Source organism: Arvicola amphibius, chromosome 4, assembly GCF_903992535.2.
Source record: "Arvicola amphibius chromosome 4, mArvAmp1.2, whole genome shotgun sequence".
Taxonomy (NCBI): Eukaryota; Metazoa; Chordata; class Mammalia; order Rodentia; family Cricetidae; genus Arvicola; species Arvicola amphibius.
This window is the reverse complement of record NC_052050.1, coordinates 77,088,665-77,113,175: the sequence shown is the minus strand read 5'-3', so window position 1 is coordinate 77,113,175 and position 24,511 is coordinate 77,088,665. Positions and strand designations below refer to the sequence as shown.

At 42.0% G+C, this 24,511-nt stretch overlaps 1 protein-coding gene and 1 long non-coding RNA gene across 2 annotated transcripts in view; one reads left to right on the top strand and one right to left on the bottom strand.

Moving 5' to 3' along the window:
- Atp10b (ATPase phospholipid transporting 10B (putative)) overlaps positions 1-24,511 on the top strand; it is a 98,977-nt gene that overhangs the window by 23,447 nt on the left and 51,019 nt on the right. The window contains exons 4-6 of the mRNA XM_038329102.1: positions 15,052-15,137; positions 19,345-19,451; positions 21,258-21,389. Coding sequence (XP_038185030.1) covers positions 15,052-15,137; positions 19,345-19,451; positions 21,258-21,389 — 325 coding nt within the window. The remainder of the gene's footprint in view (positions 1-15,051; positions 15,138-19,344; positions 19,452-21,257; positions 21,390-24,511) is intronic.
- On the bottom strand, positions 2,160-24,298 carry LOC119813697. Its single transcript, XR_005285210.1, has 4 exons — positions 24,151-24,298; positions 4,659-4,797; positions 2,912-2,973; positions 2,160-2,557 (listed from the first exon to the last, which is right to left on the bottom strand). It is a non-coding gene; the product is annotated as an uncharacterized LOC119813697 (long non-coding RNA).

The following is a 24,511-nucleotide window of genomic DNA, read 5'->3' as shown; positions in this document are numbered from 1 at the left end:
TCTCATGGGTCTAGAGCTGAGCAGGCTATGCAAGCTGGCCAGCAAGCTCCAGGGAACCACGTGACTCTACCTCTCCACTGCTGGGATTGCAAGCACATATCATGCTCAGCTTCTTTTTTTTTTAAGTGAGCTCTGAGGCTCAAACTCAAGTCTCATGCCTACACAGCTAGTGCTTAACCAACTGAGCTATCTCCCAGTCCCCATTTTCCCTTTTGTGTACCCACCTTATTGACACTGCTAATCTCCTAAGTCAAAGAGCCCTCGCTGACACTTTTGTTATTTCTTTGCACTTAACATCAGCGGTGCTGGAGGGTAGAAGAAAGGCAGAGAGTTTGGGGGTGACCAAATCCGACTCTAGGTTTTGATAGAACTGGACCTAGCTACTAAGTTCCGTTGTACATAAGCTGTCTTATACCAGTTATCACCTTCTCACATATTAGTTCCTTTATAAGGAAAAACTAGGCAAAAATAATACCTTTTCTATAGAGTAGCTCTATATACTAAATGGTATAGAACTGGATTACTTGGCATGAACATTACACTGAAAGAGACTGGTAAATAGTTACTATCAATGATTTTCATAAACAATTTGTTGGCTAATTGGGTATAATATTCTGGTTTTCTGTTAAAATTCTCCTTATGGAATTTGATCTCTAAACTGGCACCTTTCACTATTGGTGGAAAAAGAGAATTATGTCACTTTTTATTCTGCCAGCTTTTGGCTAAGAAGAAATTAAATAAGTCAGGGGATTTGGCAGGAAGAAAGCAAATGTCCCATTCCTCCAAGAGTCTCACAAGCTGCAGTTCTATGATACACACCATTTCTCAAGATGAACCAGAGTGTTCTGCCTCAGCTTGCTGCCTCCACAGGACCTGATGAGCAGCTCTCAGAAATGCTTCCTATGATTGACAGGGACCACAGCTCTTTCCCTCTTGGTCTCTGAACCCCATTGGTCTGGCTTGGCCTCTTAAGTTTCACTTTCCTTGGTTTATCCCTCCCCCACTCACTGAATCACTTTAGGGTTTACGAAAAGGAAGACAGCAGTTTTGTGTACAGTCACAAAGTCCTTTAGGACAGGCAGGAACAATCTAGATATGGACATGGGGCCCTGTGACCTACCTCCTTGATCAGAAACCTCTCTAGCCAGAGCTTATGGTAAAAATTACACATTACACACACTCACGCCGTGTGCACAGGTGAGTCTGATGCCTTAGTCTGGATACAGGCAAGGGTGTCTTAGACTCAATCTTTGATTCTATCCTCTTAAGTTATATCTGGAAATAATAAACTTCTGTTTGAGTAAACATCTCTGCTTTAACCTTTCTGACTTTAGCATCTTCTTCCAGTTTGAAATCTTATTTCTTCCTCTCTTATTTCAAAGCTGTTGAACTTCAGCCATTGACATCTCTTCTTCCTTTGGCCTCAGCTCCTGACTGTTTCTCAGATATCAAGCAGATACTTTGGGATTTCACTAAAGTGTAGCTGGGTGAAAGAGTCCTTCATACTCCAGCACCTCAACCATTTCATTCAATAAACATTTCTAATTCCCATCCTGAATTCTCATCAGGTACTTGGCATTTCTTAAAAAGGTAAATTCATACGTGAAAGGAAGGCGAGTTATTGACTTGGCTGCTGGAGCCCTTTGTCCTTGTCCTGATTTCCCTTTGCTCAAGAGCATTTGGGATTCACAAACAGCAATAAAAAGCTTGAGTCCACAGTGAGAACTTTGCATGATTAACTCATCCTCACAACAGCCCAATGGATGGACACCATCATCATCCTCATTTTACCAATAAGGAAACTAGGGCATAGATAAGTCACATCTTTCACCCATAGCGGTAGAGTTGGAACGAGAATTCAAGCTTTCATTTGTCCTTAAAGTCCATGGTAGCTCACCTTCCTGGCCCTTGGCTGTTACCTTGCATTTACGCTGGGCTGCAGACAGGAAAGCACTTATTTATCATTTACAGATTCTTTCCAGACATAAGTAGCAGGTTGCTAGAAGAATAAAGCAGTGGGATTAAAGGATTAAATCCCAGCCCACTCTCTGGACAGGGGGAGCCTTGGCTGCTCTCTGCTCCATTTCTCCCTATCTTTAATGCATAAATTTTCTTGGATATGCACAGAATTTACTATTAGCTAATGCCATCCCACAGAGTTTCCCCCAATGTACTGATCAAAGATATGGATGAGAGTTGCAAGAAAGGAGAACACTGCAAAGATAAATACGATCAGAAGATAACAGGTTATGCGTTTTAAATACTTCCCTGTCAGATTTCTCTGATCCTTTAATAAGCCACAAGGAGGAGAAGGAGCAAGTCATTTTTATTTATTTAAGCACAGAATCTTTTATTCCAAGAAACAGAGCCCAGAACTGCCATTAGAAGGGTGATCTCACTCTTAGAAATTTGCTGCAGATACATAGTGGGTACTCAGAATGCAACATCGCTGTCCCTCTCCCATTGCCACAATGGAACAATGACTTACAGGATCTGCACATGCATAACTTGAAAACAGCCCCCCAAGATGTCTTGATATGAACTCACTGACACCTTCCTAAAAATGGAACAAAGAAAAGGCACCATTCCAGTCTGGCATTTGGGGGTTGGGGGGAGAGAGACCTGCCAATTGCCATGAATCTGTGTGCTTCTTCCTGCGTGACCACACTTCTGAATACATTAACCTTTAAGCTCATATATCCTCTCTGTGAGGAGGGCTTCACTATCCTCATCAGAGAGCTCAGGAAAGGCAGATCTCACTATCATCTCAGAAGATTTTGAATGCCTCCGAATATGATTTGTGTAGGAATTTGGTGTTTTGAATAATGAGTCTTGGTGGCTTTTGTTAGTTTTCTTTTTAAATTTCTATAGTTCATGAGAACCTTAGTCTCCCCAAAGGACTTTTACTTACCTCAGGTAATTTCAATTTTGAAATTTTTATAAGTATTCACTTCACATAATATTTTCATTGCCCTGAAATGGTGAGAGACTGAAGGTAACTTCTTTAGGTAAGGATTTCCCAAGACAAACTATGCCCAATATTGTCTCAAGATCTTGGCTCATGGTCAAGTTGAACTAATAAGCTAGTACCCCCATAGACACCATCTTCATGGAGGGTCCAATGTTAAGACCCTAAGAGCATTTTTCAGAATAAATACATATTTGTGTTTCTATGGAACTTTGTGGAAGGGTACATTAATCTAGATTTGTACAGACATGATCCTGACAGGGCAAGGCGATCATTCACCTGACACAAGTAGTTTCTCCTTCTCTTTCCACAAGTGGAATTATAAACATCAGGAGCCTCTAATAAGTGTCTGCTTTTCAGGACACTGTGGGGCCTGGAGTTGGTGTCCAAATCCTTTCTCTCAGAACTAAAATTAGGCCAAAGCCATTACATTTTTAACTGGAATCTTCCTAGGGAGCCATTTTTGAATTCACAAAATCATTGACCTATTTTTGAAATAATAAGTCCCATAACACATTGCCAAGGAAGAGTTGGAAACAAACAGTCCAACATTATTATTATGTTTAATTCTATGCCCAGAAGCCAAAAGGACTTGACTAGGGAGTAAACTTGCTCACTTACTTCTGACATTCTAAATTGTAAAGCCTCTAAAAATGACTATCTGTGCCTCTTATTTTGATAAATATAAAAGTTACTAAAGCGGAAGGAGCAGAAAAGAATTCTCCTAATCAATACTCGAGATCAAATATGTTCTTGGCTGTCTGTTATCTGAATGATTGAAACCTAAGTGCTACCAAAGCATATATCCAATCATTTTCCTGTGTCAGGCATATGCTAAGCTAAGCCCAAATGTGGACTGGCCATTTCAGCTTCTTCTAAGAGCTACTCAGCAATAGGGAACTAAAGTGATTTTAACAAGAGTCCCTGACAATTCGCGTTCATATTGAACTTTGGAAAGTGGTGTCCTACGACAACACTGATTAATAATTGCATTTTGAACTCTTTGCTGAGCCTCCCTTTTAACTACTATGGGCTCCACCCTCACCAACAGTTATTGCTTCCAAACCTCTGCTAAGGTAGAAACATTCATTGTTTCTTTGCAGTGGAAGTACTGATTTTAGCATATTTAGAAACAAGAGCACTCTCCTACAAATGAGGTGTGGTCCAGTAAGGGCAAAAGTTTCATCATCTAAAAATCAGATTAGAATGGACTGTGTATTTGGGAATGGGATTCATAGGAAACATAATGTAGCGGTTGTTTTTCTATTGCAATGTTAAAATAGTGAGCAAAAGCAACATAAGGAAGAATTTCATTTTGACTCACAGTTACAGAGGGATAGAGTCCATTATGACAAGAAGGCATGGCATAGGGAAAGAGTGAGAAACTAGATTATCACTTTTCATCCCCACACAGGAAGCGGAAAAGTAAACCAAGATGCTGTGCAGGTCTTTAAACCCTCCAAGCCCACCCCAGTGACATCCTCTATCGAGCAATGCTGCACTCCTAAAGACGCTGTACAGGTCTTTAAACCCTCCAAGCCCGCCCCAGTGATATCCTTTATCGAGCAATGCTGCACTCCTAAAGGCTCCAGAACCTCCTCCAAACAACCAACTGTGTACCAAGTGTTCAAATTCTCCAGCCAGGTACAATATTTCTTATTCATCCACCACACATAGTATACGAACTCACATAAGATGGTGTCTTTTCTGCTTTGTTGGTAGTCACTAGTGATGATTGGTTAGATCCATAAATCCAATGGAATTTTTAAAGTGCTGATTTTCTGATTTAATTTCTTTCATGGAGCATTTGATTTTCTCTGAGATGTCTTCTGTCCAGGAAATACAGAAGAAGTTATTATTCTCATTCATTTACCAGTTTTCAAAATAATTTTTTCTTCAGCATCTTTCAAATATGTCTAGTGAGTTTAAGGTTTTCTGCTTTAGTGTCAATGGGAACTAAAAATTTAAACAGGACTGTCACGTGTTAAATCTATGCAATTTTGTCTTTATTGACGGTTCATCTTTAGCCAGTGAAAAGTTCTGCAGAAGTGTCTCCTGAGTTCCCTGACATGGCCTCAATAGTCTCTGGTAGATCTGGTTCTTCTCCATACTAACTTGGATTTAGAAAGTACAATAAGTACTTGCTGGAGGTGCTTATGCATTCTGGGGTCATTACTTCTGTGCAGTTACATAGATAGAACTGAGACTTTTAAAAACACTAAAATCGGCCTTTGTTCTGATAATGCTATTAAATTCAGGACTCAAAATTTTAATTGGACCTCATCTCCACAAAATATATAGATCTCCCTGCCACTTCAGATGAAGTCCTTACCCACTGTGCTGACCAGTCTCCTTCATGAGTGGTCACAGAAACCTTCTCTTCCAGAAAAACAAGGCACTGGAAATATTTTAGAGATGAGGAAGCAATGGCGGAGACTGAATTTTAGTAAAGCTTAACTACTTAATATAGTCTTCACTCCGAATTAAAACTCAACTCTTGTGTACCTGGCTGCTTCCCACAATGCTACATGTGTACAAATATACACAGAAAGAGAGACAGTCAGACACAGAGACAAAACAAATATAAATGCATAACAACACACATGGATACCTTTATACAGATAAATATGCATGGATCTCTATAGACACACAAATCTATGCACAAACACACATGCTTATGTCTATATAAACACAACTTGGACATTGGATTCCATCTTCCCAGTGTCAGCATTATTTACATACAACTACTTAAAAGATCTTTTTCATCTAAACCTCCTCAGGACCTGCTCTGCCCGGTTATGTGAAAGATGTAATCACACTAAGGTATAATGGATGATAACATAAAGATTTTCTCCATTCCACTATCTCCATATCTCAGGATAATATATTTACATTTAAATATTGGCCTACACCACCTTAACCAGTAAGAAAAAATGTGTGTATTTAAAGTCAATATGGAGAATATTTCTTGTCTCTCATGATAACCATACCTATCTATCATGTGGATTCATCACAAATCTTAGTTGCAGGATGTGTCAGGCAAGAAAATGCTCTGCAAACATCCTTGATGCTATAAGTTCAATCTCCAGCACCCATGTTTACACATGAAAGGTGGTATGAGCCTGTAGTCCCAGCACTGGTCAGGCGGAGGCAGGAATATTCCCAGAGCGTGTTTGACTACTCGGTCAAGTTCTAGGTTCAGTTAAAGACTCTGTCTTAAGATGTTTGTGGAGAGAAATGGAGGAAGATGGCCATGTCAACCTGGCCTACACATGCACACACACACACACACACACACACACACACACACTTGGTTGTATATTACAAAATACTGAATAAAAATACCTTGCTGAAAATGAAAATTATTTGAAAAATATGAGGTGAGTGGTGAGTGGGCCTTAGGCCTTGTGGTACCCAGGAAGTCAGAATCCATCAGAATAAGCCCCACCTCTTGTGTTTCCATCTTGGATCCCACCTGCCATTTGATTCCCAGAGAGAAGTAATTAGTCTCTATATCAAGAAAGCATCCCAGGGAAATAGACTGATCACTTATTCCTAGACCAGTCAACTATGGCCAGAGAGGTAGGGTCCTCTGAGTGGCATCCTCTACCTGAAAGTCATGCGCAGAACTGATCTACGGAGAGAGGTTTCTGAGCAACAAAGTAGTAAATATCAGTCACACCCATTACAGACCCTGACCATAAAATGCTAGATTACACACAACCGAGACCACCCACCATATTGGGGAGGGTCTGGATGCCCTCTGCCTTTCTCCTGTAGCGCCCCACCCCATGCTCGTCCCTCTTTCCCATAGCCTACTGTCTTAGCTCCTCTTCCTTCCTAGCACTGAGTAGAAGGCTGTTATTCGTCTTCGCCATTGTCTCCCAGTTAATGAAGTCACTTTCTAATCCGATATTGTTGGGTGTCTAACCACTGCCGGGTGCCAGGCTTGGAATTTCATTGCCACTGTTTATCAGCAGCGGTGACACATCACAGTTGTACCTTCTGTGAACAGCTCAAGGCAGCTTCTCAAATTGGAATTTATGCCCTGTTCTTTATGACCTCCTTTGCCAAAAGCACTGGGGTTTTGTGTTGTTGTCTTGTGCTTTTGTTATCCATAGCAAGACAGTTTTGAATGGAAAGGGTTTGTCTTTGCAGTGAATCCTCCCGTGAGACATCTCTGCCCATCTGACAGCAGCTGTCCGTAGTTTATGCCTTATGCTACTCGCTCATTTGTTTGGTCACTAAATGTAGATGGAAGATCTTCTCTGTGGGTATGAGATAACATATTCCTGGCGGTAGAGGAGAAAATAAGCATGAAGCAGTTGATGGGTTCTGCTTGTGTGCTCTAATTGAGAATTGACGAATGAATGACACAGCCCTTGATAAGCAACTCTGCTAATAACTCCTTTTGGAAATGATCAGGGGACAAAATCCTTCTGTTTTCAGTATTTCTTTTAGAATGTCAAACCAATACTTTATTAGGAAAATGTCACAGTAAAACCTCAAGCTTTATCAGTCTCAAGTAAAAGAACAGAATATTCATCCCTTGAAAAGGAGAAACTCAGTCTGCGAGGGTCAGCATCCCATTTACACGGGCTTCCAGGCCAAGCCACATTCTTGTGTTTGACAGTGTCTGGCAGGAAGGCTGTCTGGGGTGACTGGGGCTGTGGACTAGCTCCTCCTCCAGAGACAGAGGAAACTGACTGCTCCCGCTCTTGTGGTTACCTTGAAAAGGACTCTCACCAACCAGGAACTAGAAAGGCTGTCAAGGGCCAGTAACTTTCAATCACTTAGGATAGGATTCTCAGAAATTGAGGGTTCTTTCTTTGCATTCCAGGAAGAGACCTCAGCCATTTAGCTCAGCAGCTAAGGCATAGCAAACATTTCTTATCACACTTTAGATATCAAGTAAAGCATGTTTTTTTTCTCAAAACAATAAGTAAAGGGGAAGAAAAAGACCTTTACCAAGTCTAAAGCATTCCTCTACACTGCTTCCTTAGTTGGCATAGTGTTCTGCCCCTCTTTTCTTTTCTTTTAAATAGGAAAAAGAGTTTATTGGGAATTCACAGTTTCAAAGGGCAGTCCATGACCAATATGGCGGCAGGCAGGTACAACATGATGCTAGAGTGGCCACTAAAGTCTTATATTCTCGTCTGTGTGGGGGAAGAAGAGAGAGAACTTTCTAGGAATAATACGGACTTTTGAAACCTCCTCCAACAAGGCCATACCTCCTAATTCTTCCAAATAGTCCCACCCACTGGGGACCAAACATTAAAATAAATGAGCCTATTGGGGCATTCTTATTCAAACTGTCCTGCCTACTGTAACAAAAAAAAAGTTTCAAAAATATATGTTTATTCTTCATTCAGTATGATTATTATTATTATAGGAGTTAATTTAAGGGTGTTTTGTACTATTTTTTATTTATTCTCATTTCTTCACTGTAGGTTTTATTTCCTTCTTGAGAAACATTCTTTTATAGTAACATTCAACAAAAAAAGCATTCAGTATAATGAATTTTGAAAAACCATTATAAAAACAGGATATAGAATGCTTCAATACCCTAAAACTTCCCTCTTGTCATTTTTCTGCCAACTCCCTACCCACCGTTCCCAGAGTCTGTCCGTCTTTTAACCCCTCCTTAATGTGGTCCATTGATCAATCTGTAGAGAGGCATCCCTGCTCCTGCTTTGCTCTGCTAACCCTAGCTAGCAGTCTTCATGGTGGCCCCACGCCTGAGCATCAGCAGTAAGCAAGCATAGTGATGACTGGTCCAACCCTTCTTTTCAACAAACATCTTTGGCTCATAGTAAAAACTGGATGAATACGTATGTTCTGGGTTACAGGAAAGCCTGGCTGTTTTCATCAGTGAGGAAAGTATTTCTTAAATGACAGAGAGGTTTCAAAACAATCTAAAGCATGCTTCCTGTACTCTTGGAACTTATAACTGTGGGTCACTGTTACTTTATGCCAATGGTTCTCAACCTTCCTAATGCTGTAACTTTAATACAGTTCTCCGTGTTGTGGTGATCCCCCAACCATAAAATTACTTTCATTGCTACTTCATAACTGTCATTCTGCTACTGTTATGAATCGCTAATACAAAAATCTGATATTTCTGATGGTCTTAGATGAACCCCTGTGAGCAAGTCATTGGATGTGGGTCATCATCCACAGGTTGAGAACCATCGCTTTACAACATCAAGATCCTGTGTGACTACAAAAAAAAAAATGTAGTAATTCTTTCAGAGTTCACTAGCAAAGGAAACACAGTTTTAACAAAGCTACTGTGGAATTGGTGACCTTTTGTGGGAATTAATCATTTAGTAATCTTGGTTAAAAGCAGGGGTCTCAAAACAAAAGACATATGGGGAGGATGGGAGGACAGCACAGGTGGGAAGAAGAGAAACAGACTGTTAAAGACATGTATGAAACTGTCTTGGGATAAATGAAACCACTTAAAATATAAATGATTTGGAAAATAATAATTTAATAATTATTATTAAAGTAATAATTGAATAGAACTCTTAAAAAATTTAAAAAGTAATGTTACATCTATGTATGAGATTTGCTTTTGCTCTATAGACAGCATTGTGGTTCATTAAGGAGGGGCTTACAGATGCTACAATCTACCAACTAACAAATAGAGAAACAGCTGGGGATTAGGCAATTTAAGACGTTCTGATTACACACAAGTGGTTTGATATTAAGGACTGTCCAAGTTTAAAGGAGAGACTCTCTACAACATGTGGTGAAGAGATGGGCTTATATCTGAAAATGAAAGTTTTAGGAATGGCCAACACAGGAAATTGGGGACAAATCATTAAAAAGACCTGGAATCTCTGTTCCACGGACAAAGAACACTAAATACATCCAGTAATAGATTAAGAAGAAAAAAAAGCTCTGGAAATGAAGAAACAGGAGCTCAATCAAGATGTGATCTTGGACAAGTCTGTGAGTATCATCACCACTCAGTTCTTCCCAATGAAATGGGGCTAAATTGTCCTGAACACTTGGTAAAGTTAATAAGACCAAATATGATAAAGCAAATTATGGGTGTCATTCTGAAAATCAGAATTTTACTAAATTGCATTCTTTTTTTTATCTCAAAAGTCTCCAAGAAAATGTGTCATGTGCCCATCCCATGGAGTTGACTAGGACGCTGTAGTGATGAGGGTTCTTTTCTTCACAAGTAACAGAATTCTCGGTGTCTGGTTCTAAGTAACTGAGACAAACAAGAAGTGTTGTAAAAATATGGGAGGGGAAGGAAGGGAAGGAAGATGCATAAAAACCTCATCCTCTCCGAGGGATGCATGGGGAATAGAGTGGGGGAGCAGGGGGAGGGAAGGGAAAGGGAACTGGGATTTTTATGTAAAATATAAAGAGATCATTATAAATAAAATAAAAAATAAGGCTCAGGGGATGAAAAGAAAGCTTGACCATTTGGGCTTAGAAACCACAAGGAGAAAAGCAAGATGATTATGAAGAACTGGAAGCAGTGATCACTTGACAGTCTTGTTTGGTTTTCCATTCTGTTTGATTTCCTTGAGTGAGTCATTGCACTCACCTCGCAATCCCTCAGTGGGGGAGTCTAAAAGGCAGGACATCTTGACTTACATCAGGATATGAGTGGGGAGATGAGGGACTTTGGGGGCTTGTTTTGCAAAGAATGCAAAAGGGGAGATGAATAAATGGGGCAGTGGCCCACTGCAATCTCAAAGATAGGTGTGGACTTGCTTAACCAGTTTTATTGAACAACTTGATAATCCGTTGTGAAAATAAGTGGTGGGTAAACCTAGAAAAGTCAGCCTGGAGGAAGATGCAAGGGCTTTCCCATTCTATCCTCTTCTAGCTGTTGGAATAGACTCCAGCCAGATTGCTTCAGCTTGAATTGCCTCAGTGGCCTTGACAGTGGCCAGCTTGCTATATCTGGGACACAGGTCAGCCAAGAGTAACGCAGCCTAAGAAGTTATTACACCCTGACACTTGACCCAACTCATTTGGCTTTCAAAGGTACAGATCATGGGCACACCTGAACAAGATAGGGACCTGTGTGTCGTTTTATGGCTGTAGTAATGTTTTATGTCAATAGCCACTTCCTCCTCTCTGAGTCTCTTTCCCTTTCCCCGAGACTCATGTCCTGATATCTAAAAACTACTCAAATTCATGAATGAATGAATGAAGAATGAATGCATGAGACCTTGACTTTTGAAGATAGTTTTATGAGTGAGCTGTCCTAATTTGCTTTCTGTTGTTGTAGTGAAAACACAACCAAAAGCAGCTTGGGTAGGAAAGAGTTTGTTTCATCATATAGCTTATCCATCATAAAGGCAAGTCAGGGCAAGGAAAGACAGGTACTGAAGCAGAGACCGTGGAAGAATGCTGCTTACTGGCTTACTCCTCCTGGCTTGCTAACTTTGCTTTTTTTTTTTTAACCAGGATTTGGTGGGTTTCACAGAAGAGATAGTTAAAAAGCAAAAATAAAAAACAATGATAAATTAAAATCTGTCAAAAACTATTTTCTGGGCCATTTTTAATGCCAAAACTTCTACCCTTACCCTTTGTGGGTGCTCTATTTTCAAGTGCAAATGTGCTTAGCAAAAGCAGCATTGTAGTGCATGTTACTTGAAGTGATTTCCAGGTTCTCCACAATATATTGAAGAATGGATCATTCCATTATATCTATTACATAGGGAAAAACAGAAAAAGGAATAAGGCTAAGAACTCAGACAGTAATCTTTCCTCCATGTATCCACTTAAGACTGCCATTTGAAGAGTGACATTTCTGGAATCAGTGGTTCTAAGGACAAAGGCATCTTGCTTCCCTGCTTGCTGGTGGCCCAAGGAAGGCATGGCTTCTACTTGAGTCTCAGTTCCTTTGCCTGTAAAATGAGGGTAGCAAATGAAACCTGCCTGACAGGACTAATCACTAAAGAAGCAGCATTATTAAATACTTGATTGTTGGCATACAGTAAGTATTGAATAAATATACAGCAGAAATCATCACAATAAGAGAATGGGAGGAATGAGTATTGATGGTCATGACACCGGCGATGACATCAGTTGGTTTTGGATTCCAATGATATGACCTGTTATCTCCACTGTTCCCTACCAACCACGAAATGATGCTCAGTTTATTCTCATCTGGACACTTAACCAAGCCTGTTAAAGTTACTGTGGGAACTTAGGAGCCTGTTCCAGACACAGAGAAAGTATGCAAGAGAGGCTGATCTGCTCAAAAGCCCTGCAGAGACATTTCTCTGTCTTATCTCTTATCTCTCCCTGTGCTTTGGCTGTGGCCAGCTGAACTCTTAGCAAAGAATAGCAGCTTAGGGAAAAGACCAATTCAAAATTAACAAGTTGATTAGATGAGCTTTACCCATAAACTAGGATAATCTAGGGGCTGGGGAGGTGAGCCCTACCCCATCTGGGAAGAGAATCAAAGTTGCTGAGCTTGGTTGATATTGAATAACCTAGTGATCATGTGTCTTACCAGGAAAGATTCAGCATGTCTGACATGGTGGCTGGCTCTATGGCATCTGTCTCACTGAGGAGAGGCATGGTGATTGCCTCACTTCCCTTCTTCCCAGCATTCTGTTCTGTCTACTCCACCCACCTAAGGGCTGGCCTATCAAATGGGCCAAGGCAGTTTCTTTATTAACCAATGAGAGTCCTCCATCACATATCCATCCACCCACAGTCACAGATGCGTCCCTGGAGAAACCACAGCTTGTCCTTACAGGCAAAAAGGAACACATGGCCATGTTTAGAGGAAATGGCACTAGGTAATTTGAGATCTAGCTCAGTGATTAAAAGAGTATACTGTGCTCTTGCAAAGGACCCAAGTTTTGTTCCCATAGCCACAGCAGAAGGCTCACAACTGACTGCCCAAAGAGGAACAACACTCTTTGTGGTCTGTAAGGATGCCTGCACTCACATGTACATACCACAGACACATACTTTTAAAATAATACTAAATAATTGAAAGGGCAGTATTCTTGTGTCCCCTGCAGTCCATCTTGGAGAATACAGGAAAGAACCAAGGAAACAGGTAGCTAGAAAGAGCGAGGTCAGATGTACTAAAGGAGATTAAGATACAGGAGCCATGGACAGTACCTGGAAAGAAAGAAGAATGAGGAACCAGAGGATGCAGCAGAAGGTTCACCATGAGCAAATACAGGGGCAAGAGACTCAAACTTCACCATGGCCATGATTGGAGCTCCAAAGCATATGGTTCAGTAGGCAACAAGGACTCCTCTGGGAAACCCAGCAACAAGCCCAGTGGTCTGGATTGGCACCAAAGCGCACGGCTTAATCAGGAGCACAAAAGCAGCTGACATATTACAGCATGGCTTGTCATCCCAGGACTCAACATTTGTCCCTGGAAGAATCAATACCTGGAGAGACAAGAGCCATATTTTTAGACACTCCTATATGAGTAATTTATTTCAAGTGAGAAGACGGTTTATTTATGTTGGCACCCCTGTTGGTGCAATGGACAGTATATTTACACAAAGATAGAAAATGCTATCATTTCTTTGAATCAAATCACCCCTTTGAATAGCTGTAGTTTGCAACTCTGGGTGATGAACTTACTTGCTCGCATGCTCAGAAGTCTACCCAGGAACCACTGCCTTCAGCCCTGCCACTGTCCTTCCGTTTGCATAGAGTGATGCATATTACAGAATTCTCCCGTATAGATTCTGTCTTCTATGGCACCAATGAGATAGGTAGGATGGGTGATATGAGCTCCATTTGACAGATTAAGAAACGGAGGCTCGGGAATTAAGCACAGGATTATTCAGTGGTGACTATTGTTGGAAAGCAATGTCATCTCCTCCTCCTCTCCAATTACACCTTACCACTGCTATATTATAGCTATTGCAGCTGAAGCAAGTTTTAAATAGGAAAGTTTTTATAAAAGCAAAACAAATGGAAATGATATAAATATTGAATGAAAGGAAACAGGGTATATCTTTGCAACTGACCTTTTCAGGTGTGCCTAAAGATATTTAAATTGACATTCACAAATGTTCAAGGCAGGCTGGGAATGAGAGTGGAATAAGTAACATGCTTACTGCAGGGGCGTGAGGATTTGGCTCTGGCTCCCAGCACCTGTGTGAAAAGTTGGGCATAGCAGTGTCTACCTGTAATCTCGATGTCGGGGACAGTGAGTTAGGAAGAGATACAGTACCTGCCAGCCAGGTAATCTAGTTTAATCAGTGATTCAGTAAGAAACACTGCCTCAAAAGACAGTCAATAAACCATAGAACATTGAGGAAGGCATAAAATATTGACCTCTGATATACACACACACGCATACATGTATGCACACTGTTTGAAAAAATATTCCAGATACATGACCTCTAACTCATTTTTGAAATGCAAAAATGTATATGAATATGCATACATGAATATGTTTGTGACTGTTTTTAAACTTTGGAAATATACCCACAGGCATGTTGGCTGTGCTGTCTACTTAGTGTATGTATTGCCTTTTTTATTGCTGTTGTTAGTGTTGTATAAATATGGTGTGTTATGTAGCCAATCTGGCACTGAACTTGTGACTTTCCTGTCTTGGTGTTCTGAATGCCGAAGTTACCATCTTCAGCATGAAAACCCTTCTCATATTTCTGTGCCTCCCAGTATAATGGCCACTATACACTATTCTTTTTGCGGTGGGTAATGGTTAACGAGGAAACTCATAACTGGTCAAAATAGCAAATATAGCAACTGACTATTTAGCTGTGGGTGGGTCATCTATACCAGCTTCCCAGCATCCAAGGCTCTAGGAACTTCATGAAAGAGGGAGGCAGCTAGAATGTGTGAGCCTGTGGGTGGGGGGAGAGCTGCGAAATGGTGACTTCTGCTGCGTCCACCTTCCCTCAGTCTACACCCAACTCTGTTCCCATTGACTTTCATCTCCTTAATGAAGACTTAACTTTAATCTAATACGCAGCCAGCATCATGGTGTAGCAAAGCACAGCGACCTCATCTGTAATGCCCATCGCAGCGATTATGACTCTATGAAGACCAGATCCCTTTGACGCAACTGCTTCACAGGGTCCTCTTTTTTGCAGGATGTGCAGTTCCAACCGGAGTACTTCCACAGTACCATCATATGTGAGAGACCCAACAACCACCTCAGCAAGTTTAAGGGTTATATGTAAGTACCTAAGGCCCCTGGACTACTGGTAAACACCTCCTCTGTTGCTGGAAAATATTTCCTTGAAATGACCAGACAGTTAAGATACTCCAGACACTGAGGCTAAAGACCGTGGTGTTTTAAAGACCTGGACTTAAGGTGTAGGTCGCCCAACAATAAGCTGTGTGAGCTGGATTGGTTTGCTTACCTGTCATTTTCTTGGGTGCCATCTTTGCAGAGTAAAACTTGTGACACCTATGCCACAGAACTTTTCTTCCCTAAGGACCAACTTCTCTATCATATGCAGAGCTCAGATTAGCAAAACTGGGCAAAAATAAATTCCCAGTTAATCACAGATGCTTCTGTTAGAATTAGTGTTATTCTTCAACTTTGGTTCAGCCTCAGAATTTTACTATAATTCTGCCCCACATCAGACAGCCGATCCATTTGCAAAGTAAGAGTCACGAATATGGATGTAAGTAAATGTCTAGCCTCGTCCATTGCTACAGCCGTTCTCAGAGCACTTTTGCAGAAGACCATCTTATGTGGTCTTCACTGCCACCCAGAGAAGTGGGGATCATGCTCTCCATGTTTCGGATGTGGAATCTTATGTTCTAGACTTCTAAATTCACCCAAAGTTTCACAGCAGGTACCAAATACCCCAAACTTGATGTGGTTTCCATTGCCCTGCTTCACAGAGTTCAGCTGTATTGGGCCCAGTCCTTACCAACAGGGTTCCAGGCTATGGGGATGCTTCTTCCTCAGACAAATTCTCAGGCTGTGTGTGATTGTATGAGGAAGAATACAAGAATCAAAGCGGGGAAACAGAAGAATACAGAAGATGCATACAACAGCCTTGAAACTATTTACTTCTCAAATACACAGTAAGGGCAGATGGGGGGGTAGATGGAGAAGGATGTGATCTGGGGAAGAGTTCTTTGCATGCCTCTGTCAAAGAAGAAGCTGTTCATTGTCTCCGGCACACATAGTTTTCCTCATACTTGAGTTGGTGGATTTGGTTCCTGCAGGTCAGCTGTATCTTGCATCATTCTCCATAATCTTCGAACAGTCAGCTTCATGGCCTGGTTTTCCCCCAAAGCTTTGCTCCATCAAATTCATGCTTGCTACAAGTTAGTCTGTCTTACTGCTAAACTGTCTCAGGCCTGCCTACCTCACACAGACTTCAGACAGCCCTGACCCCATCTCTATTTATCTTAATACACCCTCTTTCTGGCCACTGCTCCTAGAGACTTGTCTTCCCCCACTTCCTGGCCTCAAGGATAAGCCTTAGAAGTCCAACTGGCCAGCCCATGGTCAACCCAAAGATGATAGATGATTTTACCATCTGGGCCTGTGTCAGACAAAGAGAAGACTTTTAGGCACAGCATCCACAAACCATTATCTAATAATTCTTTGTTTTCCTGAAGCCTCTATGTGTCTCCTTAACTGAGGAATTCTCTATGACTACACAGGTTTGACAAGGCAAACTGCTTTCTATGTTCAACTTGAAGATAACAGACTTGAGATTTTAATATGCAACCATTTGGGCTGGTGGAGTAGTTTAAGTAGATTCATTGCCTAGCATGTACATGGTCCTGAGTTCAAACCCCATAACCATATAAACTGGGGAAAGTAGCAACTCTAGCACTTAGAATGTGGAGGCAGAAAGATCAGAAGCACAAGGTCATACATAGCTACATAACAAGTTTGAGGCCAGCCTTGGCTACATAAGACTTTGTCTCAATGAAGAATTGATTAATTAAACAAATGAATCTCTATAGGCAATATCCCTCTCCTTAATCAGGAGTCTTTTGGCAATGCCTGGAGGCAGTGGTGGTTGAAACAGCTGGGAAGCTGTGCCACTGACCTTTTGTAGACAGAGTCCAGGGTGCCACTCAACATCCTACAATGTACTAGAAAACCCCACAACAAAGAACTGTCCTGCCCAAATGTTAATGCCAAGACATAAATGCTTCATGTTGACCATAAACATCTCTTTTCACAAAGAGTGCTCAATGGAACAGCCGCCATGAGACAGCGAAGCCTTTTTCCCACCTATCCAGAAATAGGTACTGTAAGAGAAGTTGGCTCTCTCTTTGCTATTACTTCAGACTGTCATAAACTACAAGCCGCCAGCAGTCTGTCACCTGTGATCCAGAATCCTAAAATGTCTTGTATACTAGCTTTGTGGCCTTGGAAAAAAAATATCAGCCTCTCTAAGCTTTAACTTTTACTCAATGACCCTGCTAACCTTCCAGAGCTATGCAGAATCAAATATACTCAACGTAAGTGAGCATGGTTTATAGGCAGAATAAGGAAATGTTAGCATTTAAATGGATACTGAGGTTAGCACAGTGGCCCATGCCTATCGTTTTAGTACTTGTGAGTTTAAGGAAGGATGATCGGTTCAAGGATAGTTTGAACTACATAATAAGTCTCTGTATAAAAAAATCTTTATCAATTGTACATCCTACAGAGGATTAGGGCATTGCTGATTCTAGAAGTTTCTTCTTGCAGTACATGGTAATTAACACAGATACCCACAACTAGACAATGTGCAGAGACAGACTTCAGAGTACTCAGCCTTGAATGAGATGGCTTTATCAAACTTTACCCTCAAGGCTCAGGGATCTATGTGGAAGAAAAGTCAGAAAGATTTTAAGACTTTTATCTGAGGGGTAGGGACAAATCCGTGAGAAAATCATCTTCCAGATACAGTGAGACTGTAGATACACACATAGATTCACAGAAAAGGATGCCAGCAGGCACAAGACCTACAATGAAGTTTAAACCAGACAAAAGACGCAGAATGGAGAAGAAGTAGACACCAAGTCCCACCCATAAACAGGAAGCTGTTTGTAATTGATACCCACTGGGAGAGGTTAAAATGAGTTTTCTTCAGTAGTATGGCACTGAGTGTATCAACTAAACTTCAGGGCAGGCCCCATGCTCAAGAGTAGCTGGCCAAGACAAAATGAATTCCATTCATCTTGTTTTGTTTTGTTTTGTTTTGATTTGGTTTGAAGTTGTTGTTGTTGTTTGGGGGTTAATTTTGGTTTTGGTTTTGGACTTGTTTTACTTTTGTCTTTGGGATTTGTTTGTTTTGATTTGGGGGCCTTTTTTTTCCTTTGGAAAAGAGAGAAAAACATGAAGTTGGGTTGAGGGGGAAGAGAGAGGTTTGGGAAGCAGTTTGGGAAGGGGAAAGAACTTAGTGTATTGTATAAAAATTTATACTAATAAATAAAAAGAGAGAATCATTTGGTAAATCAATAGGCATGTTGAGTACAAGCATAGCGTGAAAGGGCAAGTTATTTCATCAAAGACATATTCTCCACTTACTAGATCTTTGAATTTGTCACCACTGTCCCTCCTATAAAATGGATGATAGCATTGCCTTCAACTTAATTAACACATAGAAAAAGTCACAGCTCTAAATAGGAAAATGAAGTATTGATGAAACACAGGGAAAAGAAAATTCAGTGTTAAGATTGTTACTTTTCTGTTCTCACAATGGCTTTAGAATATTAGAGTTAAAACTGCTCGCAATCCCAGGCAGAAGAACCAACTAAGAATGTCACGCTGAAGGTAATGCATGGATGGAGTTATTCTGGCTCAGATGTTTCTAGCATGAAATGGAAAGCTGACATACCTCCTGAGGTTCGAGGAACAAAGACATGTCTGCAGTTAGACAAAGGGCCACCATGCAAGGGAGGGAAAGTATGCGGAGAGAGAATCAAGAGTGAGATAGCTCAGATGCAAGAAGGCTGTAGCCCACCCCTGCTTACCTTATTTTACTTCCTACATCTGCCTCGTGATGTAAAAAGCAGGAAGATCTGCCGTCTTCTATGGGCCAGGATGCTCAACTGCTGTGGCTCTGGTCCCCAACAGCTATGTGAGGGAGGAAGGGATGTGAACCCCGTCCAGAGGAAACACAACACCAGACCTTGAAGGTCCAAAAGCCCATTCCACCAAACTTTATCCTGCAACCGATTTGAGAGTGAGACTTGAAATCTAGGATTTTTTTCAGCACAGTTCTGCCTTTAGTGTGCTTCCCAGAAGCAATGATGAGATTCACCTGGACATAGAGATAGGATTCCCAAAAGTAGTACTAACCCTCGAAATGGGGGAAAGGAGAAAATGGATTGCTTTTACTCAGGTTCTGCTATACTAACCAGAAACCACACAGAGAGCAGCAGAATACTGCCTGACCTTCACTCCTTTTTCCCAGGGAGCATCCTGACCAGACCAGGACTGGCTTCGGCAGCGAGAGTCTTCTGCTCCGAGGCTGCACCATCCGAAACACCGAGGTGGCCGCTGGCATTGTCATCTATGCAGGTCATTGTCTCTGTGCAGTTTCTTTTTTCTTTCAGCCTGCCTCAGTACTTCCCTCTCCGATCTGTCCACTAAATTCATCTTCAGATAGTGGAAACTCACAGGGGCTCCCAGCGGCAGAGCCACGCAACTCCCCATTTCTCAGCTCAAGCACACAGAGGCTGGGAGCCACAGGCGCTCACTGGGTCCACAGGTGCTCACTGGGTCCACAGGCGCTCACTCTGTCCACAGGGGACATAATGAGATGCTGAGTCATTACCATACATCTGACCATATAGGGAGAGGGGCTCAGTTCATCACATCAATGGTGGCTTGGGGACAGAAAGAAGTATGAGCAGGTTGTCAGAACAACCCCACCGAGGAATCACTTCTCTCCCATCTCAGTTTTCCTACTTTACCACGGAAAGAATATGTGTCTACTGTGAGGGAGACGCCTGAGAATCAAATGGCCTATCCCAGACAAGCCACCTAGCACTACTGAAGGAATGGCTGAATAAACTTATTACTGGCTTTTTTTTTTCAGTTATGTTTCCTTTATCCACTATACGGCTCTAGATAGGGAGATGTTTTATAACTATACTACAATACTGAGGCAGGATAACTTTCAAGAAAAGAGGTTTAATTTAGCACCCAGTGTAGTGAGTTGTAAGGAGCTGGCACGGGTATCGGCTCAGCTCTGCTTAGGTCCATCTTGGCTATGTCATATCATTACGGGCCATCCCCTCGTCACACAGAGATACTAAAGCCTTCCAGAAGAATGAGCCAGTGTGGAGGTAGGTGCTTCTCCTGGCAAACATTTATTGAGCCCCTTCTACCTACCTAGAGCGCATTAGACTCTTACTGTAGGTTAATTCCCTCCTCTAGCCCCTCCCCCCCCACACACACACTACCCTTATCCCATTTTGCAGATGAGAAGTTCAAATGCAAAGGAATACGTCTGCCTAGGGTCCCACATCCGCTGAGATGAACTCCCTGCAAGCCGAGGCCAAATGTGGGCAGAGCTGAGTCCCAACTCTAGCACCCCTGTCCTCACTGCTTTGCCTCTGACCCCACTTCCTGCCTAAAGAATGGAAGAGTCTCAGAAGGCGAGCACCCCCATGAGGCGAGCCGGAGGCCGGCAGTGGGCCATGAATGCAGCCACCTGTACCAGGCACACTGTCAGAGCCCCCCCACAACTGCAGCAGCGCGAGCTTAATTAATAACGAGCTCATTTGCTTCCACCGCTGTTGCTGTTTGAGATCCTCAAGGAGGCTAACTCAGTAGCATTGAAGCCTTTGGCTTCCGGAGCTGGTGTGCTCCAATAAGTTTGCACAGAATAAAACCGTGAGTGACATTTTTCACTTGGAATGCTGAGGAGTACACACAGTAATTGAAATCCAGCAACTCCTAAGAAGAGACAGTCTGAGGGCCATGTGAGTCTCAGCACCTCCCTTGAAGTTCCCTGGGCATCATGGGTTAGTGGAAGGAAGACTCCTGACTCCCACTATGATTCCAATATTAACTTATTCTTTCACGTCGGACAAGTTCCTTCTACCCTGCTCCTCAGTTTCCCCAGGGAGAAAAGAAATAACTAGGAAAACTGATAACCTTCCAATTTAGGCTTTTTTTTTTTTAACAAGATTTCATGTGGATGTGTAGCTGAGTGATACAGGGGTGACAGATTTTAGCTCTACTGCTCTTCCTCGTGAGATGTCAGCACCTTAGACACAAAGAAACAACCACGGGAGCTGTAGGCACCGAGCTCAAGCCTTCTGTGGGACCTTTGCATATGCTTTTCCTTCCATCTAAAGTCCCAATTTTCCCTCAAAGGTCATGAGACAAAAGCCATGTTGAACAACAGTGGGCCCCGCTACAAACGCAGCAAGATCGAGCGACGCATCAACATGGACATCTTCTTCTGCATCGGCCTCCTCTTCCTCATGTGCCTCATTGGGGCTGTAGGTAAGGGATGTTCTTCAAAAAGCAACACGGACACCCATTCCTATGGCAAGTCACTATAATTCTGAGCTTTAATTTCCTTAAAGAAGAATGAAGTCTGCACTACCTGCTTTAGTGGGATACTGATGAATGTCTCCTGAGTGTATGTGTTCTTAAATATTAGAAATATTGTCTATCATTGGTGGGTTGAAAAAATCCCATGGAACACAGGTGTTCTCTGAGCATGGAAGGAGAGCAGGATGAGTGAGCCGCAGGACCAGTCCTTGAAGAGCCCACAGGAGGAGTCAAACAACAGAATCAAGCGCTCACCCTTCCCTACTCAAAGGGGGACTGCCTGTGGGTACTGCATTATTTGCCTGCCATGGCCAATGAGACTAAGTAATACTAGGGTATTCAAAAATAAGCACAAATTCATTCTGCTTCTGCATCTTCTTCTAAACATCAGAAGTCCAATTTGAATGGGTTAAGGCCACCAGTTCAGGAGCTCTGCTTCCTTCTGATGAGACCGAGGGAGGAATCGGTCCTCTCTTTTTTAGTTTCTAGAAGTTTCCTCTGTTCATTTCACTACAGGCATCTTCCATTCTCTGCTCACATCTCCCCAGCCTTGTCTGTGGTGCCTCCTTTTATAAACAAATTTGTAATTACATCCTTGAACCCACCAGGAGAATCCAGGATACTCCCCATTTTGAATTTCATGAGTTAATCCCATCTGCAAATTCTTCTTCTCCTTATAAGACAGCCTCTTCCCAGGACCCACTGATTAGGATGTATCTTGCTAGGGGCGATGTGTTAGTTTGCTTCCTGTGGGCACTGTGGAAATACCAGGAATGGTAGTCTTTCCTGGAATGGTACCTGATTTAGCTGATTGCTAAATGAGGTGGACATTTGCTACAGGTGATAGGTGACAGACAAAAGTTCAGGAGTACAGTGAGGCAGGGAAATCTGAGGAGAGAAAGAATGTACTTAGCCAAATGGACAGGACAAGGAGGGTGCATAGGTGGGAAGGAGAATGACTATAGACAAAGAAGCAGTTAGCTGTCTAGTGTATAAGAGTAAGACCAAGCTCAGACAGCACAGAAAGGAGTGAGCTAGAAGTTAGTCTTCTTCAGAGTGGAGACAAGAAAGGGTTCTCCATAAAGCTCTTACCCATTCTCCCCATCATCTTTAACCTATGGATGTCTCACAGAATGCTTAAGGAGACCTCACTGCACCCAGGGCTGCCTTAAGGAGACCTTCAAAGTAGCAAAGGTTATCTGTCTAAGGATCTTTATGAAAAGGGTCACACATACTGAAGGTTAACTTTATTAATGCATCTCGAAAATTTCTCTCTCTGAAGACCAGACTTTTTCTATCTGAGGGTAATAAGGAAACACATTTTTTCTGATGGTAATAAGAAAAAAAAGAACAATTACACGCTTTCCTGATGGTAACCTCTTTTACTTTATCTTGTATAATCTTTTTCTTGACAATCTCGCTACACAGTTACACCTCTTTGTGCACAGTTACAATCTCCACACGTTCCTCACATAGCTACACACCTTCACACTTCTTTACACAACCTCATCTCTCCTACCCCCTCCCTCACACTTCTCTCTCTGCACATTCAGCTACATCTTCCTGCCAACACACATGCGTGCGTGCGCTCTCTCTCTCTCTCTCTCTCTCTCTCTCTCTCTCTCTCTCTCTCTCTCTCTCTTCTCCTACTTCCCCCTAATTTCTCTCCTAATTCCCCCTTCATCTCTCCTGCTTCTTCTCACAGACAAAACCTCTGGGCAACTGTGAATCACGTCTTCATGGTCACAGCACTACTTGAGTAAACAATGAGAAACAAAGCCAAATTGAGCACACAGTTTCTCTCCAGCTAGGGAGGTCACGCTGACCAGTCAGTGAGTTAAGTACACACGTAGCTCTGAGAGGTCAGAAAGTGACATTGACATTCAGGACTTAAACAATAAACAGTTAGTTGGCTGGACCTTGAGGTTTGGAAGAACATGCAGAAAGTCCATAGCTGATAAAGTTGGGTCTACTAAAGTTGCTTCACGCTCTGACCTTGAATCAGCAATAAACACCTGGGAAATTGGCCTCATTTATTTGTCTCTAGAGGCAACCAGATATTCATCTCCAGGAGCAACCAGTTGGCTTTGTATTTGTTCTGAAGTCTAAAATTAGCTGTCTTTGTGACTGAGAATACTATTACTTTCTTATGTCAGTCTGAATAATGAAAAATATCCCAGTATTAACTCTATTCATCAAAATTATACAGTTGGAGCAGAAATCATCTTCCTGACCATCCACAGCTCTATGTGTGCCCAGCAGATAGAATATTTTCACAAAATAAACACATGAGCAGTAGGAATAATACCCATAGCTGTTTTTAGTGGCACATGAGAAAAATTACAGACAGAGAGAAACAGTTGTCTATAGCTAGTGACCCCATGGCCTTACCAAGTGGGGCTCTCTGTTAGAGAATCACTCATCTTGTAGGTTGACCTTTTGAACACAAGTTGTCATCTGTTGTATGGCCTCTGGCACCCCATAAAAAATCAGGAATGATCAAAAGGAAAAACCCATAAGCCCAGACACCCTGATGACCCCAATCCAAAGAGCAGCAATGATGTTTGCTTTCAGTCTTATTCTGAAAGTATCACCATCTCTATATTTGAAAAGATGATACCTGAAAGGCAAAGGGAGAGATCTAGTCTGTCCATGTAGTGAGGACCCTGGGACTTGTCTCAAGGTGGCCAGGAGTTTGTACTTAATGTACCTCGCAGGTGAGTCTAGCAGCTTTGCGTAAATGGGTGAGTCACAGCTGGAAGGGCAGTCCAGGAAGATCAAGGAGATCACAGGAAGGACACAGACACTCCAACCCTGCCCACGTGGCTGCAGGAAATATGCCTCCATGTTGAGTAGAGTTTTCAGGCATGCCAGAACTGAAAGTTTATTTAAGATCACTTTGTCTCCAGACCAAAAAAAGAAGTTAATGATTACACAGCCACACATAGATAAGGTGCACAGAATTGGCTTTACAAGTTCTCGAAAATGATGAAGGGAGAACATTAATGGAGAATGAAGGCAAATTCTCTATTGCAAATAACAACTTTTTGGCCCCCTCATTAAAGCATAGA